Here is a 27,454-nt window from a genome sequence, read left to right on the forward strand (position 1 = left end):
TCAATTCAGTATTCCACGAGATAACCGACAACTTTTAGGTAGGCTTCAAACCGACACAAGTCTTTTCATGCTTTATTGCATCTCCTATGACATGGTTCGCTTTATTTATTCTACTCATTCACACATTTTATAAGAAAATTTCCTCGGACCAACCTATGTCTTTCTTAGGAAAATATCTAGAAGATCAGCAAACATAAAATTGCTCTAAACAAAACACGCTGTAACTCCATAAAATGATCTTATCCCCGAATTAACTCTCAATTCAAAGTGTACACGTTTAAGGAAAAGATTTGGAAAACAGGGCATGATGAGAGATTGAACAAAAGTGGCTTAGAATATCTTGAGAGTGTATAAAAGGGAACAAATCAGGCATTTCCTGAGAGTCTCAAAATCTCTTATTTTTCATTAAAAGGATTAAAAGAGGTAAACCATTGCTTCCAAGGAGCATCATTTTGTTGCTCAAACCATGACAAAAAAGCACTGTCCAACAAGCAGAACAAGTTAACATAGAGAAGTTGGTACCTCACTGGCACATATCGAAAGTTTGCGACCTGAATGATAGGCCACACCGTACCCGTCAACATAAACGCCGGGAACACGTCCCGCTTCAAGTCTTCTTTCACTTCAGAAGCATCTTTGCCGTTGGCAAATCCCATATAACTGAAGAACACGATTAAGTCGAGTGGTCCGAAGATCAGCCCATCCATTGCCAGTTTTGCCCCAACAAACTTGGCTGATTTTGGCCGTAGCTGAAGCCTTAGCCTTATAAATCTGTCCAACCCTTCATACCTGCCAAACGATCCGATTTCTTAAATGCCCGTGTGCACAAATAACGTACAAGTTCAAAACAATCGTTCCAATGAATAATCGTACTAATTTTGATGCGAGAAAACGAAAGAATACAAGAGCATACAAAAAAGAACACCGCCCACAAACACGAGCACCCTAAAGAGAAAGGGGATCCAATCAAGTTACAAAAAATAGTACTTTACAAACTCATGCAACTTTTAAGCAACCTCTAGCAGCTTCTTTAGAGGTGTTCACGAGTTAAGTTTATATAATCTAATATAAACAAGTTGCGTGAGTTATGTTTAAACCAGCATTAATCTCGAGTGAGTTATGTTACTTATCCCAAAATATGCGTTTACTAAACCTGAAGGATATATAAACTCGAGATTATAGAATCGCCTTCTTATACTCCATGTTAACTCGACAAATTATAAATCCACAAACCAAACTCATGTTATGTTAAACTCACAATCTTTAAAACATATTTTCTTGTATAAAACTTCAAACAATCCTACACCAAACTTCATGAATTCAAGAAACTTAGATACGTTATCCATTTAATGGTGTGGTACTTGAAAGGACTTGATCCAAGAATCTAAAGTACTTTCCAGATTTGTTTCCTTACATAGAGAACCATGAAGATTAAACAAACCAACCAATTGCCACTTCAATCTATGCATTCACAGAATATGAAAACAAAAAATAATGGATAAAGCAGAACCATGTTGCCTTCCTGAGAATATAGAAGCTTATTCTTGTAGTAACAAAGATGATAGATATGACCAAAAGTTGATAAGGAAAAGATAAAGGAAACGAACCACATGTGGCCGACTGGTCCGACAAAGCCGAATCCAAACATGCTTGTGATTCCAACACGTTTCCAGTTGATTTTGAACTCTTTTTCAGCATCCTGCTACATAAAAAAATTAATTGTAGGTGTTAGTTCAGTTATAATATACACCTAATATCAGTACAATAAGTTATTTCAGATCAACAAATAAAGGAAGAGCACCACTTAGCAACAACAACTTCAGAGAAAAACCAAAGAAAATTTATGTGAAATAAAAGAGCAAAAACAAATATGAAAATAGAACCAAAAATAGATTAAGAAAACTTAGTTATAGATCTAGAGTTGCAAACTGGTGTCTTGTGCTAAAGATTGAATTGGAATACGAATAACTAGACAAAGTAACTGTGAGATCCCACATCGGTTGGGGAGGGAAACAAAGCATTCCTTATAAGAGTGTGGAAACCTCTCCCTAACAGACGCGTTTTAAAACTGTGAGACTGACAGTAATACGTAATGAGCCAAAACGGACAATATCTATTAGCACCCGGCAGAAGGGTGTAATAAAATTCCCCCAGGGCTTTTGTCTCCATCTTCAAGGGATATTTCCCAAGAATGAAATTCAGCATCCGTGGTACTTCTAAGAAAATTCAGTAAAATTCTCCCAGAATACTCTTTAATTCAGGATTTCTAAAGTAAAGAACACTCTCCAAAAGATTGGATGAAATTTGAAATACGCTTTAAAGAAGAGTAGTTCTTAGTTAACTATTGAAAGTGGTACTTCTAAATGATAAAAAAAATTTGACCAAAAATTGAGAACACATATACATTTAGACATTAAAATGATATCCCACAGCCCAAGAACTTTAATTAATCAGAAAACTTCAAAATGCACCGAAGATGCAATCAAGATACAGCATCAACATTACGCGGGCTAATTCTACAAAAGCAAAGATCGCCGAAACTTACGGTAATTTCTTGCTCGAGTAAAACCAAGGAATTACTTGAAGTTAGGACTAAAAATCAAATGACAAAGTAACAAAAACAAGACAATGAAATATTTCATCGCTCAAACCTAAATCAGAGCAAGATCAAGACAAGAACAAAAGCAATTCAAGTCAACAAGAAAATTCCGATCAATGAAAGGAAATCAACCACAAGCTCAAAGAAGGAAGCAAGAAAGATAGCCTCATGAATGAAGTTACAAAGAAAACAAAATGAAGGGGTTGATGCTCACAGAAGTTTGAAGATGCGTTTTGGCGGCCGAGTGAGTAACGTATTGGGCTGCAATGTCGCCAGTGCCCCATAGAATGGCGGAGCTGATGACCTGAGTCTTCACCGGATGGAAGGTGAGGCAGTTCTGATACCATTTCCAGAGCCTAAACATGGCGGAAAGGATTCTCAGAGAAGAAATTTATGGGAAGAGGAAGAAGAAGAAGAAGAAGGCGGAGGAGAGGAAGGGAAGAAGTGGGTGAGAAGTAGAATAGGAGAATGAAGATGAGAGTCCCATGCCTCCTACTAATTTGACGGCATCGAGTTTTTGGCGGTCAATTCTTCTAAGCCCATTCTTATGATTTTCCCTCTCTTTTTTTTTTCTTTTCTAATTAAAGGTTTAAATTTTATTTTTAGTCACAATTTTCAAAATTATTTATTTTATGTTAATTTCTCATATTTCAAAATAGCTTCTAAATTTTTTTAAAATTGTTCTTTGTATTAACGTATTAGAACACATTTAAAATTATGATATTAATTCGTTAAAATTAAAATTAAAGTAAGAACTAAGATTGTTATTTCTTGAAAGTTCGAGACTAAAATAGATATTTTTAAAATTCAATAATCAAAATAGCACCAATTTAAAAATTGTGGACCAAAATAAATATGTGAGATCTCACATCGATTGGAGACAGGAATGAGGGCCAGCAAAGACACTGGACCCGAGGAGGTAGATTGTGAAATCCTACATCGGTTGATTGGTCTCCGAGGTGGGTGGATTGTGAGATCCCACATCAGTTGATTGTGAGATGGACGTTGGGCACTGAGGAGGTAGATTGTGGAGATCCCGCATAGGTTGATTGCCAGCAAGGACGCTGGACTCCGAGGTGGGTGGACTGTGAGATTTCACATCAGTTGGAGATAGAAATGAAGCATTCTTTACAAGGGTGTGAAAATTTCTCCCTTACAAACACGTTTTTAAAAATCTTGAAGAAAACCCGAAAGAAAAAGCTCAAAAAAGACAATATCTGCTAAAGCTATTACAGAACCGTTTGAAAGTTCACTAACGAGAATATAATGATTTCGTTTGAATAATTTTCCCCTCGAGACTATAATTCAAATATCGAACAGATTTTGTTCTTTGTTCGCTCAAAATTGTCTCATCTTTTCCAATTTTTTTAACTTTGGAACTACAAACAATTGGAATTTTATATCACCAAGCAAAACTGAGCACACAAAATCAAGAAGAACTTGACGTTAAATGAGAATTTTATGAACCTTTCACATGAACATGTACAACTATTTCATGAATGAATATAAATGAACTGAATTTAGTATAGAAGAGTAACCAATTCACAGAAATCCAACCCTTCAGAAGTCCTCTCTCAAGACTACATAATATACTGAACAATATTTGAACTATCAAAAGGATAGAAACTCGAAAGCTCGGTTCAGAAATCACACTGTTACGAAATTACTCACTGGGACGCAACAGTCTCGGCCTTGCACTTACCCAGATGACGGTTGCAGCGTGGTCGGTTCGAATCCGGAGGTGAAGAAGAAGATACGCAAATGCTGCTACTATGAGCCTACTAGTATCCCCATTCTTAACTTTTCTCAAGTCAACTTCTTTCTATGGTCATAATCTCGGAACTCATTGTTGAAAGTATTTGGGGCATCGACATTCCTCCCGAGACGACGATTTCTGCAATAATATCACGGAAATAACGACAGAATTACGATTGATCTCCGGTGAGAATATGGTTCACCATATATATATATATATACACATTTCAGCCTTTTCTTCCCTCAATATTTCAAGTTTGAAAATAAGTCAGAATCCAACAATTCAGCAATTTCCAAGAATCGAGAACTCTGACCTATTGGCATTCTATGTCTCAGACCACAAGATCATGTTGAATTATAATGTAATTGACAATACCAACTTTACAAAGCTTTGGAAGGTGAAAGTTCAGTTCAGTTATCAGGAATGAAATTGGTAGCATAATAGGGAATTTATGCAACAAGCGAGAAAAAACCCGAAGAGAAGCCTCACCAATTCCTTCTCGCACTGATAAATTTGGTCTAATAACATCCTTGGTATGAATCAGGAAAACGTCACCGATATAGAGATGGTTCGTGGGGACGTAGACACAGCATAGCTCCTCCTCCCCGGAATAGCTCTGCCTCAAAACAGACAGGGTTAGACAATCAAGATTACTTAGGCTGGAGGAGTAAGCAAATGCATTTTCCGAATGAGTTTTCATCATCTTCTTCCTCTAATTTCTCTATTTATTTAGGAAGCATTACGTGAAAAATTTTCTAGCAACTTTAGTATGATTTCGAGAGAAAACAATAATTTTATAAAAGTGACAAAAAAAAATTATGAATCACCAACAAAAGACCTAAATCGGTTCAATTGCGAACGTTTAGGATTATAATTGATTTAACCAAAAAAGTTTAGAGGTATAAAAAAGCTTCCCAAAAAACATATCAGATTCTATTTCCCCTCAGTTTACCTGGAGGACTACGGATGAAGTGATGAAACCAAATGCATATTCGCCAATACGAGGATGTCTTATGATAGCTACTTCCTTGAAAGCTTGTGAGTTCTGGTCTGATAGTCAAAATAAAACAATTAGCTAGCACAACTCGAGCAACCAAATGAGGAGCAATGACAAATAATCAGGAACCACCTGATGATATTGCAGAACTAATTTGCTTAGAAGCGTTGTAGATATGACGAACAAACGGCATCCTCTTGATAAACCACTCCCCAAGGCCCAGGACAGATGCTCCCAACCAAGATGACATAAACACACCAACCAGGAAGATGAATGTAATGGAAGTTACAAATCCAAGACCTATTGAAGATGCAAAAACAAAAAAGCATGACTAGACGAACTTGAACAAGAAGAAACGTATAATACTAATGAGGCACATCTCAAGGAGATCAATAATCGGTGTATCATGAATTGAAGTCCTATAATTCGTGAGACATAAGAGACTCAGATAGTAAATCACTTTACACGTTCATTGAATCCATTTATCTTGCTCAAAATATTATGTCAAATTGTCATATGTCATAAACAAGAGGGGGAAAGGATCACAGTCAATTCCTGAGATGTATCTGGTACAGAAATTCAGTTTAGTTCCTAACATCTAAACATGTTTTTTGAATAATTGGGGTGTGGGGGCCAACTCCTTGTATTGCCCACAATCCACCTCGACTCGTGTCCAGGGAGGCTTTGTCCGCCCAAAGGTTAGCTCCTACGGACAACAAAGGTTTTAAATTAAACTTTCTAGGTAGGGGCTTGAATCTAGGACCTTGAAAGGGGTATCTCAAAACATCCCAATCTCTCACCAGCAAGGCTTAGCCTTAAAGTACATCTTAACATGTTAATAAAAAATGAGGACGAAGGGAAATTGCATCTCAAAAATATAAGTTACTTGTTAAATATAGGAATGTTTGCAAGGTAATCAAATCATCGTTGTCAATCAGCAAGCTAAAAGTCTAATCGTTCAAGAACAATATGATAGACGAACTGCAAAAATTATCTTATACCACCACAAGTTAGTGTATAAAACGTGTCAAATAAATATCAGAGACAGGATAAGAAAAGATGAAATAATGGCTCACCAAAGATATCAATTCCAAGATGTGCATAGATTGGAGAGAAGAATCCATCCACAAAGCGAATAAACCACCATGTTATATAGAATGTAATTGCGATAGGGAATAGGATAACACTGTAGAAAGCATTTTGTTACAGAACATTGTAGCATATTTAATGAAGAAATAAACAGGTAAGTACAATAACGTTTTAAATACAGAGTGTCATAGGCAAGACAAAAAGGTGGATGGAACTAAGCACACATAGGGCAAGAGTTTGACATAAATTTTGGTCTAATCGATTCGTAATAGAACTAAACATCCATTCAATCTCAATAGTCAAAATTTAGTCATCACGCATAAGCATTTATTGTAATCCTTAGAAAACAATCCTTAAGAAACAAGGCAAATCCCTTCATGACATTAGGACTGTCAAAAGGAAGATATTGCTTGAACAGCCAATTGAGAGAAATCAGAAAATTCCAAAACACATGGAGGAAACCCCTTCAAGAACATTACTTGAACAAATGGCTCATGGTCTCTCACCGACCGACACATTGTACCCTAGAACATTACAATTTTCCAAAATGTGGAGATTTTCTCCCTTCTTCAGCCTACATACCCTACGCCTTCAATAATGCCAAAGGAGTAATGGTGCACTTGGACAACTCCTAAAACACTGTATACTATAGATTGTGACCACCAAATTGAATCACAAAAACCAGAAAGTATTAAGTTTAATTTAATTAGGGTAGCGTCCCATAGTAATGCTTTTGCTATGAGTTGTGACAGAAGAATATAAACAATGCAATAACATGTACATAAAATTGATTCAAGGATATATAAAAGACTGCTGCAATGTATGTAATACAAAGGATAACCCTCTTCAATAGATATCAAGATACAAACATGCTTATATTGCATGAACGTATCGAAAGAGAAAGAAGAGCTCACCATCCAGTCATGAATTTCTTTGAAGCCCAGCTTCTAACAACCTTGTAAAATGTCTAAAAGCAATATTGAATAGACTGGTTAGGCAGATAATAAGGAGGAAAGTATAAAATCTGATATATTCCAATTGCGAAGAACTTAGTGAAAGTTGATGTTAATTTGTAATATTGAATTGCTCCTATGAATTGTAACAGAGCCAACATCAATCAATTTCTCCAACGGGCAAAGAGAAATAAACCAGATTCTGAATTGAATTGGTCAAGAATTAGTAAGACCAGGCAAGTTGTGTGAAAAGCACCCATGTGTTTTACTCTGATACTTGGAAATCCACAACAAATTTACAGAGCGCTACGCTAGAAACGTTCTCGGCGAATCTAAGCACAAGTTACAAATGAAGCATAGCCAGCCTAAATTATACCTCTCTGCCAGAATGAAGAGATGACGAAGGTTTTGAGGATGCATCATCAATGGCGGACTCCGGAACCGAAATAAGAAGCTCTCGATCTCGCTCTCTGTCTCTGCTCGCCATGGCAATAACCGATTTCTCATCACCCATGGCCACAACACCAGCAGAGCAACACCTTTTTTTTTCTTTTTCTTTTTTTTCTTTTTCTTTTTTTCAGAAACCCTAACCCTAATTCCCTCCAAAAAGCGGTAAGAACAGTACCAGAATCGGAGAAGAAGCTGTGGAAAAGAAATTTCCAGACGGGCAAGAACTTTCCGAGATCTTCTTCCTCAATATTGGTTGCTTAATCTTGTAGCTTTTTCGGATTCCAAACTTCAAATTCTCGAAGTAATGAATTTCTGTGAGGTTGAAAAGCTGAAGTGGGAAGTGGGATTGAAGAATTGAATCAAATTGAAATGAACTGTGGAAAATCATGGAGGAAGGTGAGAATTTGCATTGTTGGATTGGTAATTTGCTCAGAATTCTGCTGTCAATTAGTTTGTGTGAGTTGACAAAAATTTTCTCGCCTCCATTTGGAAGAAAATAAATTATTTTTCTTTGAAGATATCAATATTTATTAATATTGTATTTTCATAAATGGGTGAAATTAATATTTTTCAAAATTAGTAACTTAAGATATATAAATATATAACCAAGTTCATTAAGTAATTAATATAAACAATAAAAAACAAAGGGTATGACCTATGCAATAAATTTCAAATAGCTACAAAAATATTTTCATCGAGATTTTGTTGCTATACAAGCTAGTGGCAACCTACGTGGCTGAGCCCGTACCACACACTCGAGCACAGAGAGTCGGGACAATGTCTCAGATCCCTACAAGTAGAAGATGATCAAATCCGCTACACCCACCTATAGCCCTGATATTAAATCGACTTTAGACTAGCTTTACATTACAAAATACCCCTCGAGAGCTCGAGAAAATGATATTTGAGTTTGGAACAGGGAGTGAATTGGGATAGCTAACACGAGTATGACTTAACTGATATCGAACATGTATCATCGATCGAAAGGTCAGAATTTTGAATATTTCATCCCACGATTTAACTAAATAGGTTAGGGACGAAATATATAATAGGTTTCCTACAAAACATAACTAATGATTTTTTTGGGGCGTTTAAGGATAGAGACAAAGAAGCATAATCTACCATGACAACAAAATGTTCGTGATAAACTTGAAGACTGGCTCGAGATTAGCTCGTTACTCTACTCGGGCGAGTCTGATTTTATAGTGTATTTATGTCATTCTAAAAATAATTGAGGAAGAGGACGTTATGCACGAGAGAGTCGTAAATGACTCTTTATAGATAATTCTCGGGATACCGATTCAGGGTTTCTGTAGAACTGTTTAGCTCAAGAAGTACTACAAAATCGAGCCTAAACGAAATATATATAAAGACGGACAAAAATAAAATAAGTATAAAAATTTAAGCATATTTTTGAACCTAAAATAAATATTAATAGTTCAAAATGGGAAAATTAGAGTTTAGGGAGGGAAGAATAATTTAAACCTATATTTTATTATCAAATTTGATAAAATATCTAAAAAAAAAGAAAAAAGAAAAGAAGAAAGAAGAACAGCGGAAGATGAAGAGCAAACAAAGATTCAGGCGAAGGCCTCCTGAATCAATCCAACTAAAATTCTCTTCTCCAGATCTTCCACAACTTCATCTGCTTCCTTCATCGATTCTCGGATCGGCCATCGCCAGCTTAAACCAAAAACTCCATTTGTTGCTTGATTAATTTTTCTGTAATTTCTCAAAGATTCCATGCCGGCATAGGCATTCGGCGGTGATTTCTCCGGTGAGTTCCATAATCTCGAATTTCCTGTGATTAGTGTAAGCAAACAACCGATTAATCTTCTTGCAATCGTTTGGTCAGATGAAGTGAAACTCATCGAAGTAAGTTTATGGTTGCAGAATCGATGCAGAATGTTTGTTACCATTCGCATTCAGATGGAGGAGTTCATTTGTGTGACTGGAAGGCGGCAGATTGATCGAAATCGGAACTTTCGAGATAGTTACAGGTTTGATAACTGACAATTCATGTTCTATGTACTTGAAGCTTTCTGGTGTGCGGCATGAGTGACTGAGAGAACTGTGGCTTTCGCTGCAGTAGTCTGTAGTTTGGGGAAAATAACTCATGAACATCTTGATCTTAACAACTAAAGCATGCGTAAAGTAAACTTTTGTGTCAGACACTGAGATTAGGCAGAAGAACAGCTGCAAATTAAAAATATCTACATAGTGTTGGATGAACACGATTCTCCTGGTATGATATTGACCCCTTTGAGCAGATTTTGCTTTGGGCTTCCCCAAAAGGCCTCACACCAATGGAGATAGTGTTCCTTGACTATATATTAGCCGATGATCATTCCCTAAATTAGCCGATGTAGGACTTTCATCATCCAACACCTCCCTTTGAACAAAATACGCTTTGGAGTCTTAGTCATTTTTTACTATGCCTTCGAGGAGGGTTGACTCATTTTCTTTTGGAGTCCCCTTTGTTCGACATTTGAGGATTTACCAATCTATTGGCACGACTAAGTTTTAGGGCATGACTCTGATACCATGTTAGATGAACACGACTCTCCACAATGGTATGATATTATCCACTTTGAGCATAAGCTCTCCTGGCTTTGCTTTTGGATTCTCCAAAAGGTCTCACACCAATGGAGATAGTATTTCTTGATTATAAACCCATGATCATTCCCTAAATTAGCCGATGTGGGACTTTCATCATCCAAGAGATAGAACTCGAGCAACTTTATCACTCTTGTTTTAGAATTTAAGCCTCTCAATTGTGTTATGCTTTCTGGAAACATCATTATTTGATTTTTCGCTCCTCTTCATCAATAGAAACTTTATTCCCTCTATTCTTTACTAAAATAATAAACCAATTGCTACTTGTGACATTTATCTGTTACTGTAATTGTTGATACTCTTGGATCAAATTGAAACCAAAATTTTTCATATCGAAAATGATTTACATTCGTTTAATTTAAAACATTCTGAGATTCTAATGCAGATCTTATTCTGAGATTATGAGCATAGTAAACAATCAGTGTTCTACTCTATCTGTTCTAGTTATATTAGTTAGGAGATTTACCACATGTTTGATGTCTGGAGCTTCCAGCTTTTTCCTTCATATTTAACGAAGAGGCTGGAGAATATGTTCGATCGGGCTTCTTAACGTTGCTTTTGCCTCCAAATTTCATGGCCTGCAGAAAGATTTTGTTTTAGTTTTGATTCTTTTCACAGGCCAAAATTATCTTCCCCATCTCCAATCAAATTTTCAGAGCTTGTAACTAATCAATTTCAGCATTCATGCCTCAGTATGTTCTTCACAAACAATGACTGGAAATAAAATGACATGTTAATGCATATGGGAATATAAGAAAGTTGGACTTACCCCTGGTTTCTCTATTGAAACCTCATTGATGACCTTTTCTGCAATTGCTTGATTCGTGCTCAATGGGCTGCGCTCGGGGGCAGTGTCCGATGTAGGAGTAGAGTCCTGAGGGATAGGTTCCCCTATGACATTTGGTTTCCATTGATGTTTGCTAAGGGATCCCTGCATTTGTTCTTGAAATTTTGGCACACTCTTAGCTTGTGAAAGTGGATTTTTTCTCTCTACAATCTCTTTCTGTGATTCTAGAATTCTCGTATCAGTTTCTTCTTTCCTCTGGAGATTTTGATTGAATGGAATATATGGAATCCTTTTTTTGGGCTTGGTAACATCCACACACTCTTTTGGTTGCCAATTATCTTCTTTTGTGTTTTCAGCTTCTTTTCTGTGATAAATCCTTGAGATTGCAGTCTCTTCAGCCCCTATTGACCCAAGCACTTTTTTGGAACGTAAAGCTTCTACTTTATTGTCATTCTTTTGCTGATGATACTTTTCTTTCATCTTCAGTTTCATGAACTTTTTCTTGTTCAATGCTGCATCTTCCTCGAATACGTGTGCTTGGCGTTCCTCCGATTCAACCTGTGCAACACGCATAGGTTGTAGAAGTACAATTGGTGGAGCAGTATGGATTAACTCTTCTCCTGAATGGCTGTAGCTTGAATTATTGAAATGGTCACTCGCTTCCTTTGTAAGATGCTTAAGAATGCCTTTGAATTGTTGGGTGTCAAGATTTGACTTCAGTTTCTTTGTCTCAGCCATCTCCATGCTAAACTTAGGCCTCTGGCGATCTGAAATTTTCTCATCAAGAAACTGTTTGTGTAGATTTTCATGCATTTGCTTTGATTGAGGTTCTAGACCCATTAGCTTTGCAATCAAATTTTTGGTATTAACGTTCTTTGCTGGGTTTGGAGCAGTGTTGTACACCATTGAAGATTGGCTAGAGCTTGTGGATGCAAGATCTGAAGATGAGTTTTCCATACTACTTTCAGGAAAACTGATTCTTTCAGCCTTGTTTGTTGTATTTGGAAAGACGAGTTGTCTTGCAAGGCGATCTCGGATCATCTTCTTCAGTTCCTCAGCTCCATCTCCATAAGAACAATCAGCCGAAAGCTGGGGTTTTTGAAATTCGTTCCGGCCAGTTGTTCTTCTTTCTATCCGTTCATTTTTCTTCTCCTGAGTCATATACCTTGAAGCTTCCTGCAGTTTCCCTAGAATAACCAAGGACTGCTGCAAATCAAGAGCTCCTTCAAATAAATCTCTTGCAATTTGGTCAGACTGTCCATCACATTTCGTCTCGTTAGACCACCGATCAATTGTCCGATTCAGCTTCTGAGTTCCTCTCGACACTTCCATGAGTTGAGATGAGGATGAACTACTGAACTCATCTCCTACTTCTTTGATGGTTGTTTGCTGTCTTCGTAACTTACAGTCTGAAAATTCGTAAAAGTTCTTCCTAGCTGTCCGACTTTTGATCGGCTTCTCCATTTTTGATGAAGCAACTACTTTCCTTCTCCTGACAGTGTTCTTATCAACTATGCCTTTTGGATCATTACATGTTAGAAACGAGTTGTAAATTCTTGATCTTAGCTTGTCCTGAGGCATATCTTATTGATTGAGATCGCATGTACATTGCAAAGCGGACTCAGATGCTAACATTACTGATATCCCACGAACCATTTCCAAGAACTCCTAAACATAACTCTTGCATGGTTTTGGATATCACAACAGTAATTCCAGTCTCTGAGAAAGTTCTAACCTGTTTGTCGCTGTACATAGGAAAAATCCAGGAAAATGAAGCAGAAGTGTTGAACCAAAATAAAGAAGAAAAGAGGTAACCTTGAGGATAAGGAGTGGCGGCAAAGCTCTTGATCGATCAACGCGAGTGAACTGTGCTTAGACGCTTCGTAAAACCGCACCGATAGAGAGAGGAGCTGATGGATGAGTAGACTCAATTGAAGGCATTAGAAAGAAGAGGAAAAGGCAATAAAAAAAGACTGACCAACATCACAAAGAAGTTTCAGAGCGTCGAACTGGAAGAAGCGAATCGAACCCGAGCAGAACAGTTGCAGGCTTTGACATATGGAGAAAGAAAGAACAGTAAGTTTTGATGCTTTTTTCTCTTAGTTTTCTGAGGATTCTTAGAGAAACATGAAAGTGCCATTAATGGCTGCTCTTGATTTGGGTCGTAGCCATTTCAAGAGTACTGTTGAAGCAAGCCCTGTTATGAGTAAAAGCATGAAAAAGCTGAAGCTTCACACAAGGGAAACTGCCTTCAACTGAGGTTAGTTGAATTTATTCATTACATTACTGTTTCTTACATATCTGCCTTGGAATGTTTGGGCCATTTGTAGCCAACAACTACTTTAGGGATCTCCAAATAGAAAACCAATAATTTCATGGTTTGCTCTCATTCCAGCAATGTGTAATTCTCTCCCAATTAATGATTCATGTGCATATTGAATTAAAGAGAATCATTCCTTCTTTAATCTTTGTTCTTAGAGTTAGGTTTTCATAGGGTATATTAGAAAGCTAGTTTGAAATCTTAAACATGAAGAAAAATATTACAATTAGTTCTAATTTTTTATGGGTATCTCTGTAAAACTTAGAGGAACGGTAAAGATAATTACCCGTTTCACGGATCTGTTGAACAAAACACGATATAGAGAGTTTCGGGTTCTATTAGACGTGAAATTGAAAGTTTATAGGCCTATTAGACAATTTTGAAAGTTCAAGGACCAAATAGATACAAATATCTAAATTCGGGGAACACTTGTAATTTGATCTGACTTTGGCTTTATGCCATGTAGGGTAATTCCAGTGCTATTCCCAAATTTAAAATTTGGTAATGTTTTCGTTTCTTATTTGGAAATATGGATTATTTTTGGTTGTGGTTGATGAAGGATAGTGAAGGAGAGTAATTACTTTTATAAATGATTTACCATTCATAATGAATTAATTAATTGAATGAGTTCATGCTTAAATGCATTCACATGATTCTTGCAAGCTAAGGCATAGTATTTTCTTCTCTTTTTATTTTACTTTTGCTGCCTCTCATAAATGCATACCGCTTCTTCTTTTTTTTTTTTTTCTTTTTTTTTTTCCTCAGTTTTTTCTAATAAAATTTGAAATTTATTAAAAAAAATGAACGTTTGGAATCAAATTTAATGATCGTATTTCTTTTTATGATTTAAAAATTTAAATTTAAATATATTCATATTTTGAATTCAAGTTGGAGATCTCAATTTTACATTGTCATTTTGTTCGTTTTAGTATTTTTTTTAGAGTTTTTTTATAAAAAAAATAAAATAAATTAGGGACATTATTGAAAATTTTAAAAATTTTGAGTTATTTTTTTAGAGAGGGTAGTTTTATTAATTTAGCTATTAAAATTAGCTATTTATTTTATCTTGTTGTTAAAAAAAAACTACTATGTGAAATTCTTGGGCCACACCAGGGGTTCCCAACTTGGCCCATCTCCTTTCCTACTTGGGCCAACTTGGGCCTTTTTTGGTCCATTTTTCGTCCTGGGCTTCAATTAACAAAATTAGGCTACTTGGGCCATACTTTTGTTGGTCCATCTTTCATTTCGGGCTTGGGTCCAGAAACTTGGGCTAAAAAGACCATCTTTGCCCTTAACCTTAAGGATCAAATTTGTGGAGGTCGAAGGGCATTTTAGTAATTCTAAAAACTACCCATAACTAAATAAACTAAATGTTTTTTTTTCTTAATTTATTACCAAAAATATGTTTTTTTATGTTTTCTTTAAATAACAGAAAGTGGGTTTCTTTTTTTTTTTTTCTAAAAAAAACTCCAAAAATTATTCCCTAATTAATACTAAATAAAACTCTAATTAATTTCTCCAAACGACGTAGGCAGCAGAATTTGTGACTTCCTATATGCATATATGTATTTACTTGTTGACAAACCATGACCGTAAAAGATTTAATGAATTTTTTTCCTAATAAATTAAAAAAAAAAAACAAAATTTTAATATATTACCTTAAAATAAACATATTATATTCGACATTTATTTTTAGAATATAACATTACAAACAAGAGACTGAAATTCTAACCTAGAACTCAAAAAGAGAGATATTTATGTCGAACCATTCACGCTACGGTTAGAATGTTAGCTCTCGGTTGACATCAAATGACTTCTAATTTTTTAACGGATAGAAAACGGATAAAAAGTAGCCACTAAAAAGAAAACCAATCTCTAATTGACTTAGAGAGAGAAAGAAGGAGAGAGAGAGAGAAAAGGTGGTAGTTGTGCTTGTATGTCTCCCTAGTTTGTTGCCAAGCATTGATCTCTCAACCATTGAATTAAAAGAGAAACTCAACTAAATTTGCAGCCTTTATTGCAAACACTTTTTCCACTTAAACCCTTCAACTATTTCTTTCTTACACATTCACACCACAATCTATTGCACCAAAGAACACCAAAAACAAAAAAAAGAAAAAAACTGCAATATTTTCTCTAAACCCAGACCCCAAAAACCTCGAAATTCAAAGGAAAAAAGTACCCATTTCTTGATTGCTTCAATTCATTACAAAAAATTTGTTGTTGTTGAAGAAAGATTGGATTCAAAATGGTTAGAGCTTTGGTTCAGCAAAGCGTTCAGCAATCAAGATCATTCCAATTCAAGAGAACCGTGGAGCTTCCTGGAAGAAAAACCCATAGTTTGATTTTAGAGAGTGGACAAGAGGGTCATGGTTCAAGAGATTCTTCAGAATCCCAAAGAATTGGATGGTCATTGAGTGACAATAAAGGCCCGGTTTCGTGTTTCGATGGACATGGTATCAGAGCAAGAGGTCTACGATGTCAACCTACCTCTGGTAAAATTATGATGTTTTTACCTCTTTACTCGTCGGGTTGTATCAGTCGAGTTGTATCGATTTCATCAAATTGCAGAGAAAAACGACATTAGAGTAGAAATTGTTGCACTAATCTAAGTTAGCTTGAGAGTGTCTTATCTTCTCACCACTTTGGTCACTCATATGAATTTTTTGGTTCAGATTTGGAATTGATGATAGCAAAGTTTGCTAAATTGCTTTTGGGTGAGGATATGTCTGGAGGTGGAAAGGGTGTTTCTTCTGCCCTGGCTTTGTCTAATTCTATAACAAACCTAGCAGGTATCCTTTTTTTTTTCCTCCTTGTATCTGTCTTTTCTCGAACATCATGCCATATTTAGATTCCGGTTTACATTTTCTTCGAGTTCAACAATATGTTAAAGGGATGATTTGAATGTCAGACATTTCGGTCGATGATATGTCTTAACCAATTGAGCTAGAATCTAAATTGTATCACTATGAAAAAACATTGTAGCATCTACTTTTGGGGAGCAGAAGCTCGAGTCGTTATCTTCGGAGAAGAAAACGAGATGGAGAAGAGAAATAGAATGGTTTTTATCTGTAACCGATCACATTGTTGAATTTGTCCCTTCAAAACAAAGGACAAAAGCTGGAATAGACATGGAGGTCCTCCTTCTCTCCCTAAACTCCTTTTTCTTTCCAATTTTTTGAGTTCAACACGTGGAAGCGGGAATTCAAACATTTGACCTCTTGGTCGAGGGAATATACATGGTTCCCTTCCCTCGTTCCTCCCCTTGTGTTCTAAAGAATTGTTTGTTTTTCTTATAGATCATGGTGACTTTACAAAGGAATGATTTGCTCATGAACATTCCAGCACTTAGAAAACTAGATGCCATGTTAATTGTAAGTATCTCACCCATCTAAGAGGTCCACATTTTCCCAAGGACCTAAAGGTTTATCATCCTAACCTCCAGTTCTCACTTGAATATCATTGGCAGGGTTACCTGGATCAATTTGGTAAACTAGATGAATTTTGGTATGTATCAAGAGATGATGAATCTATTACAGATTATACACACAGGGATGGAGACAAATGGTGGCTACCAGCAGTTAAGGTACCTCTGAACGGGCTATCCGAAGTTACTCGGAAATGGCTGCTGTTTCAGAAGGAATCAGTGAACCAAATTCTAAAAGCAGCCATGGCCATAAATGCTCAGGTCTTGACAGAAATGGAAGTACCAGAAAGCTACATTGAGTCTCTCCCAAAGGTAAGAGAAAAAACTTGTGATCTAAGAAGTATGGTCAGTTTAGGTCAGTTTAGGTCGGTTAACACGACCGTGTCTAATCTGTATAAGATACTTGTTAGGCATATATCGGACACTAATTTAGCAAGCATAAATCAAACTCATGTGTTAGCATATAAATCTATCATGTTTTTAGGAATGATATAGTAAATGTTGTGTTCGTGACCTAGATTTTCAAGAAATGACATTTCACTGTGTTTGGGTTGTGTCGTATCTGTGTCTCATGTCCGTATCCGTGCTTCTTAGCTTAGGATGATTGGTTATATGAAATTTGAAACTTGAGCTGAACTTGAATTTTGAGTGTCTTTTGTAGAATGGGAAAACAAGCTTGGGAGATGCAATCTACAGGAGCATAACAGATGATTATTTTAATCCAGAGGAATTCCTAAAATCAATGGACTTGTCAACAGAATACAAAGTGATTGATCTTAAGAACAGGATTGAGGCCTCAATTGTGATATGGACGAGGAAGATGCATCAAAAGGATGGAAAGTCCACATGGGGTTCAGCAGTGAGCTTTGAGAAAAGAGAGATTTTTGAAGAGAGAGTTGAAAGCATCTTGTTCTTAATTAAACAAAGATTTCCAGGGATTTCTCAATCTGCTCTTGATGTATCCAAAATCCAACATAACAAGGTAAAAATCAACGCTTCGATAACTGTCTCGGCTAAAAAGCCCTTGAACTTTGCCCTTTCTTTCAAAACTACCTGTGAAGTAGAAACTTTACCCTGGAACAATGTGCCGGAGTTCGGGTTCCAGGTCCTAATCTTTGTCCAATATCCTATCTAATTTCTATTTCAAGCATAGTTTCAAATGTTCATCAAAGAGGAGTATCTTTCTTAAAAAGGGCAAAGTTCGAAGATATTTTCGTACTTTAGCTTTGCTTTTGCTAAAATGTTGAAACATCAGCGATCCATTGATCTTCATCTTTGGTGATTGTTCACAGGATGTAGGACAAGCAATCCTAGAAAGCTATTCAAGGGTGATAGAAAGCTTGGCTTTTAATATCATGTCCAGGATTGAGGATGTACTTTATGCAGACACTGTTGCTCGAGAATTGTTGATCGAGCAGTCGTTTGAGAACGTTTCTGTGGATACAGAGAAGCAGCTGAGTCCCAATGGCTCCCCACCTTCAAAGACACTCTCAGATTTCATGGGTTGGGACGATGACAATGATAAACTTAATACAGAATCATTGTCCACTAAGGAGAGTTGCTGTAAAGAAGACGTGACCCTTATGAGCAAAGCTGCTGATGTTGTAACACCAAAAAAATTGTCTTACTTAGAGAAGCTTGAGAATTTAAGTGCTTTAAGAAGTCCAACAGCTCGCCATTAATCAGAAGGTAGAAACTGAAGGAGAGAGGTAAAAAAGGAGAGGTAAGAAAAGGTAAAAAGGGAGAAGCTAAAAAGAAGGGATATAGTGTGATATTTTGAAGTTTCACCCAATGTAAAAATTCAGACCCATGTAGGATTCTATTAACCTATTCTTTTGTAGGACTTCCTTCTAGCGAAGGAAATAGTAGTTTTATATATATATATATATATTTTAACCTTGGGGTTTGAGCATTTGATATGTACATTCTTTCTAGTTGTATTGACTTGAAGCTAATCTAACATTTCATTTTTTTGTTCATTTTTTAGGCCCTTTTCATAGTAAGAAGATATATTTTGAACTTCATTCATTTACCAATGTTGAAAATTGTGGTTGTTTTATCACAATTTCTTTACCAAAAAAAAAAAAAAAAAAAAAAAAAAAAAAGCTTATAAATACCACTTCCACAAAATTTTAAAAATAGTTTTTAAAAAGTTGTTTTTATTTTAGAAATTTCATTAAAATACAAAGCTTTTTTTGTTAAAAAAGGGTGAAAATTATAGTAAGAAAAATTGGAAGGAAACAAGCATAAATTTCAAAAACAAAATCGTTATTGTCAAATGGGGCTTAATTTTTTTTTAAAAAAAAAATTGGCATAAATTTTGAAAATATGGCTAGAAAGTCGGTGACAAAACAAAACAATGAAACAATGGAAGTGGTGTTTACAAGCTTAATTCTCAAAGACCTAAACCTAAAAACCGATACATGCTAGACCTAAAAACCGATACATGTCTATGTAGCTGGATTCCTAAAACTTCAATAGAACTTGGCTAGGAACTTGTCTAGGAGAATGAATTCAAGATCATTGCATTGCAACAAGATGTCATTCAAGTCATGCATACACATCTAATCATAAAATTCAGCATGCCAACATGCCCTTTCCAAGGGTAATAACTCCTACGATCATGAAAGTTTGTATATCAATCACTTGCAACATTAACTTGTTTCATTTGAGTAAAATGCCAGCAAATAAGTGTCTGCTGAATCACTTTAATGAAATTTTGAAAATATGGCTAGAAAGTCGGTGACAAAACAAAACAATGAAACAATGGAAGTGGTGTTTACAAGCTTAATTCTCAAAGACCTAAACCTAAAAACCGATACATGCTAGACCTAAAAACCGATACATGTCTATGTAGCTGGATTCCTAAAACTTCAATAGAACTTGGCTAGGAACTTGTCTAGGAGAATGAATTCAAGATCATTGCATTGCAACAAGATGTCATTCAAGTCATGCATACACATCTAATCATAAAATTCAGCATGCCAACATGCCCTTTCCAAGGGTAATAACTCCTACGATCATGAAAGTTTGTATATCAATCACTTGCAACATTAACTTGTTTCATTTGAGTAAAATGCCAGCAAATAAGTGTCTGCTGAATCACTTTAATGAAATTTTGAAAATATGGCTAGAAAGTCGGTGACAAAACAAAACAATGAAACAATGGAAGTGGTGTTTACAAGCTTAATTCTCAAAGACCTAAACCTAAAAACCGATACATGCTAGACCTAAAAACCGATACATGTCTATGTAGCTGGATTCCTAAAACTTCAATAGAACTTGGCTAGGAACTTGTCTAGGAGAATGAATTCAAGATCATTGCATTGCAACAAGATGTCATTCAAGTCATGCATACACATCTAATCATAAAATTCAGCATGCCAACATGCCCTTTCCAAGGGTAATAACTCCTACGATCATGAAAGTTTGTATATCAATCACTTGCAACATTAACTTGTTTCATTTGAGTAAAATGCCAGCAAATAAGTGTCTGCTGAATCACTTTAATGAAATTTTGAAAATATGGCTAGAAAGTCGGTGACAAAACAAAACAATGAAACAATGGAAGTGGTGTTTACAAGCTTAATTCTCAAAGACCTAAACCTAAAAACCGATACATGCTAGACCTAAAAACCGATACATGTCTATGTAGCTGGATTCCTAAAACTTCAATAGAACTTGGCTAGGAACTTGTCTAGGAGAATGAATTCAAGATCATTGCATTGCAACAAGATGTCATTCAAGTCATGCATACACATCTAATCATAAAATTCAGCATGCCAACATGCCCTTTCCAAGGGTAATAACTCCTACGATCATGAAAGTTTGTATATCAATCACTTGCAACATTAACTTGTTTCATTTGAGTAAAATGCCAGCAAATAAGTGTCTGCTGAATCACTTTAATGAAATTTTGAAAATATGGCTAGAAAGTCGGTGACAAAACAAAACAATGAAACAATGGAAGTGGTGTTTACAAGCTTAATTCTCAAAGACCTAAACCTAAAAACCGATACATGCTAGACCTAAAAACCGATACATGTCTATGTAGCTGGATTCCTAAAACTTCAATAGAACTTGGCTAGGAACTTGTCTAGGAGAATGAATTCAAGATCATTGCATTGCAACAAGATGTCATTCAAGTCATGCATACACATCTAATCATAAAATTCAGCATGCCAACATGCCCTTTCCAAGGGTAATAACTCCTACGATCATGAAAGTTTGTATATCAATCACTTGCAACATTAACTTGTTTCATTTGAGTAAAATGCCAGCAAATAAGTGTCTGCTGAATCACTTTAATGAAATTTTGAAAATATGGCTAGAAAGTCGGTGACAAAACAAAACAATGAAACAATGGAAGTGGTGTTTACAAGCTTAATTCTCAAAGACCTAAACCTAAAAACCGATACATGCTAGACCTAAAAACCGATACATGTCTATGTAGCTGGATTCCTAAAACTTCAATAGAACTTGGCTAGGAACTTGTCTAGGAGAATGAATTCAAGATCATTGCATTGCAACAAGATGTCATTCAAGTCATGCATACACATCTAATCATAAAATTCAGCATGCCAACATGCCCTTTCCAAGGGTAATAACTCCTACGATCATGAAAGTTTGTATATCAATCACTTGCAACATTAACTTGTTTCATTTGAGTAAAATGCCAGCAAATAAGTGTCTGCTGAATCACTTTAATGAAATTTTGAAAATATGGCTAGAAAGTCGGTGACAAAACAAAACAATGAAACAATGGAAGTGGTGTTTACAAGCTTAATTCTCAAAGACCTAAACCTAAAAACCGATACATGCTAGACCTAAAAACCGATACATGTCTATGTAGCTGGATTCCTAAAACTTCAATAGAACTTGGCTAGGAACTTGTCTAGGAGAATGAATTCAAGATCATTGCATTGCAACAAGATGTCATTCAAGTCATGCATACACATCTAATCATAAAATTCAGCATGCCAACATGCCCTTTCCAAGGGTAATAACTCCTACGATCATGAAAGTTTGTATATCAATCACTTGCAACATTAACTTGTTTCATTTGAGTAAAATGCCAGCAAATAAGTGTCTGCTGAATCACTTTAATGAAATTTTGAAAATATGGCTAGAAAGTCGGTGACAAAACAAAACAATGAAACAATGGAAGTGGTGTTTACAAGCTTAATTCTCAAAGACCTAAACCTAAAAACCGATACATGCTAGACCTAAAAACCGATACATGTCTATGTAGCTGGATTCCTAAAACTTCAATAGAACTTGGCTAGGAACTTGTCTAGGAGAATGAATTCAAGATCATTGCATTGCAACAAGATGTCATTCAAGTCATGCATACACATCTAATCATAAAATTCAGCATGCCAACATGCCCTTTCCAAGGGTAATAACTCCTACGATCATGAAAGTTTGTATATCAATCACTTGCAACATTAACTTGTTTCATTTGAGTAAAATGCCAGCAAATAAGTGTCTGCTGAATCACTTTAATGAAATTTTGAAAATATGGCTAGAAAGTCGGTGACAAAACAAAACAATGAAACAATGGAAGTGGTGTTTACAAGCTTAATTCTCAAAGACCTAAACCTAAAAACCGATACATGCTAGACCTAAAAACCGATACATGTCTATGTAGCTGGATTCCTAAAACTTCAATAGAACTTGGCTAGGAACTTGTCTAGGAGAATGAATTCAAGATCATTGCATTGCAACAAGATGTCATTCAAGTCATGCATACACATCTAATCATAAAATTCAGCATGCCAACATGCCCTTTCCAAGGGTAATAACTCCTACGATCATGAAAGTTTGTATATCAATCACTTGCAACATTAACTTGTTTCATTTGAGTAAAATGCCAGCAAATAAGTGTCTGCTGAATCACTTTAATGAAATTTTGAAAATATGGCTAGAAAGTCGGTGACAAAACAAAACAATGAAACAATGGAAGTGGTGTTTACAAGCTTAATTCTCAAAGACCTAAACCTAAAAACCGATACATGCTAGACCTAAAAACCGATACATGTCTATGTAGCTGGATTCCTAAAACTTCAATAGAACTTGGCTAGGAACTTGTCTAGGAGAATGAATTCAAGATCATTGCATTGCAACAAGATGTCATTCAAGTCATGCATACACATCTAATCATAAAATTCAGCATGCCAACATGCCCTTTCCAAGGGTAATAACTCCTACGATCATGAAAGTTTGTATATCAATCACTTGCAACATTAACTTGTTTCATTTGAGTAAAATGCCAGCAAATAAGTGTCTGCTGAATCACTTTAATGAAATTTTGAAAATATGGCTAGAAAGTCGGTGACAAAACAAAACAATGAAACAATGGAAGTGGTGTTTACAAGCTTAATTCTCAAAGACCTAAACCTAAAAACCGATACATGCTAGACCTAAAAACCGATACATGTCTATGTAGCTGGATTCCTAAAACTTCAATAGAACTTGGCTAGGAACTTGTCTAGGAGAATGAATTCAAGATCATTGCATTGCAACAAGATGTCATTCAAGTCATGCATACACATCTAATCATAAAATTCAGCATGCCAACATGCCCTTTCCAAGGGTAATAACTCCTACGATCATGAAAGTTTGTATATCAATCACTTGCAACATTAACTTGTTTCATTTGAGTAAAATGCCAGCAAATAAGTGTCTGCTGAATCACTTTAATGAAATTTTGAAAATATGGCTAGAAAGTCGGTGACAAAACAAAACAATGAAACAATGGAAGTGGTGTTTACAAGCTTAATTCTCAAAGACCTAAACCTAAAAACCGATACATGCTAGACCTAAAAACCGATACATGTCTATGTAGCTGGATTCCTAAAACTTCAATAGAACTTGGCTAGGAACTTGTCTAGGAGAATGAATTCAAGATCATTGCATTGCAACAAGATGTCATTCAAGTCATGCATACACATCTAATCATAAAATTCAGCATGCCAACATGCCCTTTCCAAGGGTAATAACTCCTACGATCATGAAAGTTTGTATATCAATCACTTGCAACATTAACTTGTTTCATTTGAGTAAAATGCCAGCAAATAAGTGTCTGCTGAATCACTTTAATGAATTTCATCATTACTAAGATGAAATGTAACTTTAAACCTCAGCCACATTTAGGACAAAAGAAATTTAGAGGCGATGATTAAGGTTTATATTCTTGTAGGGAGCTAAGAGTAAAAAGAAACCCTAATAGTCAACAAACAGAAAAGTACAGAGAACAACTTACTGCAAAGTAAAGCCGTCATAAAGGCATTGAAATACCTGCAGGAAAGACAAAACAATGTCAAAGACGGTTCTTCTAACAGATGAATCGTCGTGCAGGAAAGTACTTAAAATGATGATCTATAAACTTGCATCCATAACTTTATCACATAAATGAAATTAGCAAAAGTTAATGCCAGAAGACACTTGTAACAACTTATTATGAGACCAAAGAACAAAGATAATAACCCTACAACGTTGAAGGGGGCTTTGAGGCATCGGTTTGGCTTCCCAAGCCTGACCAATGTTTAGGATGATAAGTTTCCAAAACTGAATTTATTGGAGAAACGATCGAGTTTGAACAATAACCCCACAAAGTTTTTCTTAGTCTATGCTTTCTAAAGCTGCATCCCAACGACTTCCCAAACCTTTAACTTAAACCCCTAGACATACTAAACCAATGTTTGAAGATGTCAAACTCATGCCTGAAACACCCCCGAAATGATTTTCTTTACCCCCTACTTTCAAACAGTCTTCTTGTTCTCAAGAACAAAAGTTTCGATTCGTGTTTCTTTTGGGGAATAAAGAGATATTTTTTCAGAATAAACTCTGTATAAAGGAGGAGATAAGAGTCCTAGACATCTAACCAAAGTTCAAGAGCCAAGAAAGATGCCAAAAATTTGATTATCTTGATTATTGTGAAAATTCCTACTTTTTTCACTTTCCAAGCCTTAAAAAGATTAGCAATATAGCATCAGTCTAGATAGATTTAGTCTGGTTTCTGGATTTTGAAAGAAGTAGCATCTGAAGTACAACTCAGCTGTTGGAAGAGATACCCAAATCCATAAAAACAAATAACAATCCCCAAAACTTCCCAGTGAACCCGCAGAGAATGAACAACGAGTCACTGTCATCCTAGCCACCCAAAACAAGCACACATTATGACGGTTCAGGTGTAGGAGGGGTAATAAACAATGATGCCACAAACTTCTTGCAATTGGAAGTTAGTAATGTTTACTTTTTCACAAATAACAAAACATATCAAATAGATTACTTTCTTCGGGTATTTTTGTTGTCACCATGAGATGTGACAACATCTGAGGAAGAAAAGGAGGTGCTTGTACACAGGAGAATTTTACATGGATTAAGAGTACCTCCCAATTAACCAAGAATTATATGTCCCCGCGCACACAAATATAAGGAACTCCCTATTTACTTGAACACCAGTTGAATACTAATTACACAAACTCTAGGAACCAAAAAATGGTTCAAAAGTCGTTTGCAAAGTGAAGAAAGCGTACTCAAATGTTCAACATTTTATTTTTTTTCAATTCTTTCCAGCCAAATAACCCAAATATGTGCACCCACTTACTAAGTCACGAGTCATGACAACCATTAATTTGAAGAGATATAGTTCTATGGATTGTAGGATCAAGTGATACTCCATTGAAAATCACTGAGATGTGCATAAGTTAGTATGGGTATACACTCACATCTTAGACAGCGGTAATAATAGATAGAATAAAAATGATATGATAACACTACTATTGAGATGTGCAACACAATTTTTCTTTTTCTTTTTTTCTAAGGTTACATAAATTGAAGATCGGAAAAATTCTCTATAGTCAAATAGTTGAACGCAACTCGAGTATATTTTGAAGCTTGGTGATAAATAAGAAGAGTCAACACATAAACATAAACTGCATCAGTCAAGTTGTAAAAAAAAGTAGATTAATGCTAAAATTCTGCAGTCGACTAAGGCTACTTCTTATAAATGATCGATTATATTAAACTTTCATTCAAATACTAAAATTTATTGCATCATTCCGCTTGTTTCCTTCATACACCAATCCAAGGGATGTTTTCTATCTATCATTTTCACCTATATGACTCTAATCGCAATTCAAAGGTGACGGAAATTCTAGTAGTACAGGCAATCAGCAACGTCGCTAAATATCCACGATTAATTCAATCGTACTGGAATTCAGCAAGACATGTGCATTGAACTTGATCCGAACTATGAACAGATACTAAAAAATATCCGACATTATTTTAGAGAAAAAAAATCTATGAAGTGCGAACAAACAAACGGATATTCGGAACACTTCCTTAGCAACATTCCTCGAGCAAATACAATTAAGGAGAATCATTAGCATTCACAAGAATCAAGTGCAAGAACATACCCTGAGGAACCAACCCCCATCCTTGAGATTCAATGCTCAGACTCGAAATCAATCTAGCTGCAGCTATAGCGCTGTGCAATGGCATCAGTGACCCCTGACTACTCAACTCCAATGGTAACCTATTGCAAAAATCTATTCCATAGTAAGGAATTGAACCAAATCCATTTCTGTAACTAATGATTATTTGATGAAATGACAAATGAGACTGGAAATGGAGAAAAGAGACAAGTCTCACCGCGAAGTGCAAGAAACACGCGATGTAGAAGCTGCAGAGGGCTGAGATTGACAAGCCGATTTGAATGGAGAGAGCTCAGAAGATGGAGACCTTTTGTTGAGCTTTGGAGCGAGAGATTGCAGGCGAGATGATAGCCGAGAGACTGCCCTTAAGGACGCCATTGTAGACTTCTTTCCACTAAGCTTGAACTGTAACGAAAATGGACATCAAAGAATTACAAGGGTTTTAGCAAATATTCAAGTCCAAACGTCGTCGTTTCCGTGCGATAAAGAAAATTTGCTTTACATCACAATTGAATTTAAGTTTTTATTTTATGGCTAAATTATATATATATATATATTTATATTTATTTCAAAAATACATTTAAACTTTCAAATTTATTATTATTATTTATATATATATGATAAGATAAGGAATCACTGTAAGACTCACAGTAAGATTCGGATTACCTTGTTGATCGAATATCTCAAGACAATAACACTTGATTGAGATTCGAATCTCTCCACAAGCAAGATTGATCATGTCGGTGTTCTACATGCAACCTAAACTATATATAATTGAAAAGAAACTTAATCATTAACTAAAGAAAAGCACAAATGCTTCTTTTACTACATTTTCCAAGTATTCCTACAAATACAACATACATGCCTTCTTCAAAATGAAACTAGTAAAGACATTTCAAGAGTTGTAACATTCATACTTAATGGCCATAAATCATGTAATTGTAACCTATAGTAAATTAAAAGTCTTAAAATACATTAATGAAATACAATAACTCTAAATTACTTTAAATTATAATTCAC

At 35.6% G+C, this 27,454-nt stretch overlaps 5 protein-coding genes across 9 annotated transcripts; 1 reads left to right on the forward strand and 4 right to left on the reverse strand.

Moving 5' to 3' along the window:
* Positions 1–315: 315 nt before the first annotated feature.
* Positions 316–3,102, reverse strand: LOC111805825 (protein SYM1). 2 transcript variants are annotated; one of them, XM_023691066.2, is made up of 3 exons: positions 2,814–3,102; positions 1,608–1,699; positions 316–789 (listed from the first exon to the last, which is right to left on the reverse strand). In XM_023691066.2, exons 1-3 carry the CDS (start codon positions 2,961–2,963, stop codon positions 396–398), a joined length of 636 nt encoding a protein of 211 aa, XP_023546834.2. In that variant the 5' UTR covers positions 2,964–3,102; the 3' UTR covers positions 316–395. The 2 variants fall into 2 exon arrangements, with proteins under 2 accessions (XP_023546834.2, XP_023546833.2); XM_023691065.2 differs by having other exon boundaries at positions 1,608–1,702.
* Positions 3,103–4,015: 913 nt separating this feature from the next.
* Positions 4,016–8,347, reverse strand: LOC111805594 (protein CONTINUOUS VASCULAR RING 1). The gene is made up of 7 exons (XM_023690714.2): positions 7,771–8,347; positions 7,356–7,408; positions 6,429–6,538; positions 5,485–5,652; positions 5,308–5,405; positions 4,845–4,971; positions 4,016–4,493 (listed from the first exon to the last, which is right to left on the reverse strand). The coding sequence occupies exons 1-7, from the start codon at positions 7,906–7,908 to the stop codon at positions 4,411–4,413; spliced, it is 777 nt and encodes a 258-aa protein (XP_023546482.1). The 5' UTR covers positions 7,909–8,347; the 3' UTR covers positions 4,016–4,410.
* Positions 8,348–9,232: 885 nt separating this feature from the next.
* Positions 9,233–13,272, reverse strand: LOC111805938 (uncharacterized). 2 transcript variants are annotated; one of them, XM_087128156.1, is made up of 6 exons: positions 13,226–13,272; positions 13,063–13,157; positions 11,230–12,992; positions 10,927–11,038; positions 9,761–9,937; positions 9,233–9,645 (listed from the first exon to the last, which is right to left on the reverse strand). In XM_087128156.1, exons 3-6 carry the CDS (start codon positions 12,826–12,828, stop codon positions 9,425–9,427), a joined length of 2,109 nt encoding a protein of 702 aa, XP_086984282.1. In that variant the 5' UTR covers positions 12,829–12,992; positions 13,063–13,157; positions 13,226–13,272; the 3' UTR covers positions 9,233–9,424. The 2 variants fall into 2 exon arrangements, with proteins under 2 accessions (XP_086984282.1, XP_086984281.1); XM_087128155.1 differs by lacking the exon at positions 13,226–13,272 and having other exon boundaries at positions 13,063–13,204.
* Positions 13,273–15,562: 2,290 nt separating this feature from the next.
* On the reverse strand, positions 15,563–26,857 carry LOC111806185 (uncharacterized). Of its 3 annotated transcripts, none has more exons than XM_023691563.2 (4): positions 26,652–26,857; positions 26,417–26,535; positions 24,259–24,293; positions 15,563–15,888 (listed from the first exon to the last, which is right to left on the reverse strand). In XM_023691563.2, exons 1-3 carry the CDS (start codon positions 26,810–26,812, stop codon positions 24,274–24,276), a joined length of 300 nt encoding a protein of 99 aa, XP_023547331.2. In that variant the 5' UTR covers positions 26,813–26,857; the 3' UTR covers positions 15,563–15,888; positions 24,259–24,273. The 3 variants fall into 3 exon arrangements, with proteins under 3 accessions (XP_023547331.2, XP_023547332.2, XP_023547330.2); XM_023691564.2 differs by lacking the exon at positions 15,563–15,888 and adding an exon at positions 23,603–23,998; XM_023691562.2 differs by lacking the exon at positions 15,563–15,888 and having other exon boundaries at positions 24,014–24,293.
* LOC111806184 (rho guanine nucleotide exchange factor 8) lies at positions 15,816–19,042 on the forward strand. The gene is made up of 7 exons (XM_023691561.2): positions 15,816–16,062; positions 16,243–16,359; positions 16,553–16,704; positions 16,867–16,941; positions 17,037–17,306; positions 17,656–17,976; positions 18,287–19,042. Exons 1-7 carry the CDS (start codon positions 15,816–15,818, stop codon positions 18,674–18,676), a joined length of 1,572 nt encoding a protein of 523 aa, XP_023547329.2. The 3' UTR covers positions 18,677–19,042.
* Positions 26,858–27,454: the final 597 nt, after the last annotated feature.

This window comes from Cucurbita pepo, chromosome 11, assembly GCF_057944985.1.
Source record: "Cucurbita pepo subsp. pepo isolate OVF chromosome 11, ASM5794498v1, whole genome shotgun sequence".
NCBI classification, from domain to species: Eukaryota; Viridiplantae; Streptophyta; class Magnoliopsida; order Cucurbitales; family Cucurbitaceae; genus Cucurbita; species Cucurbita pepo.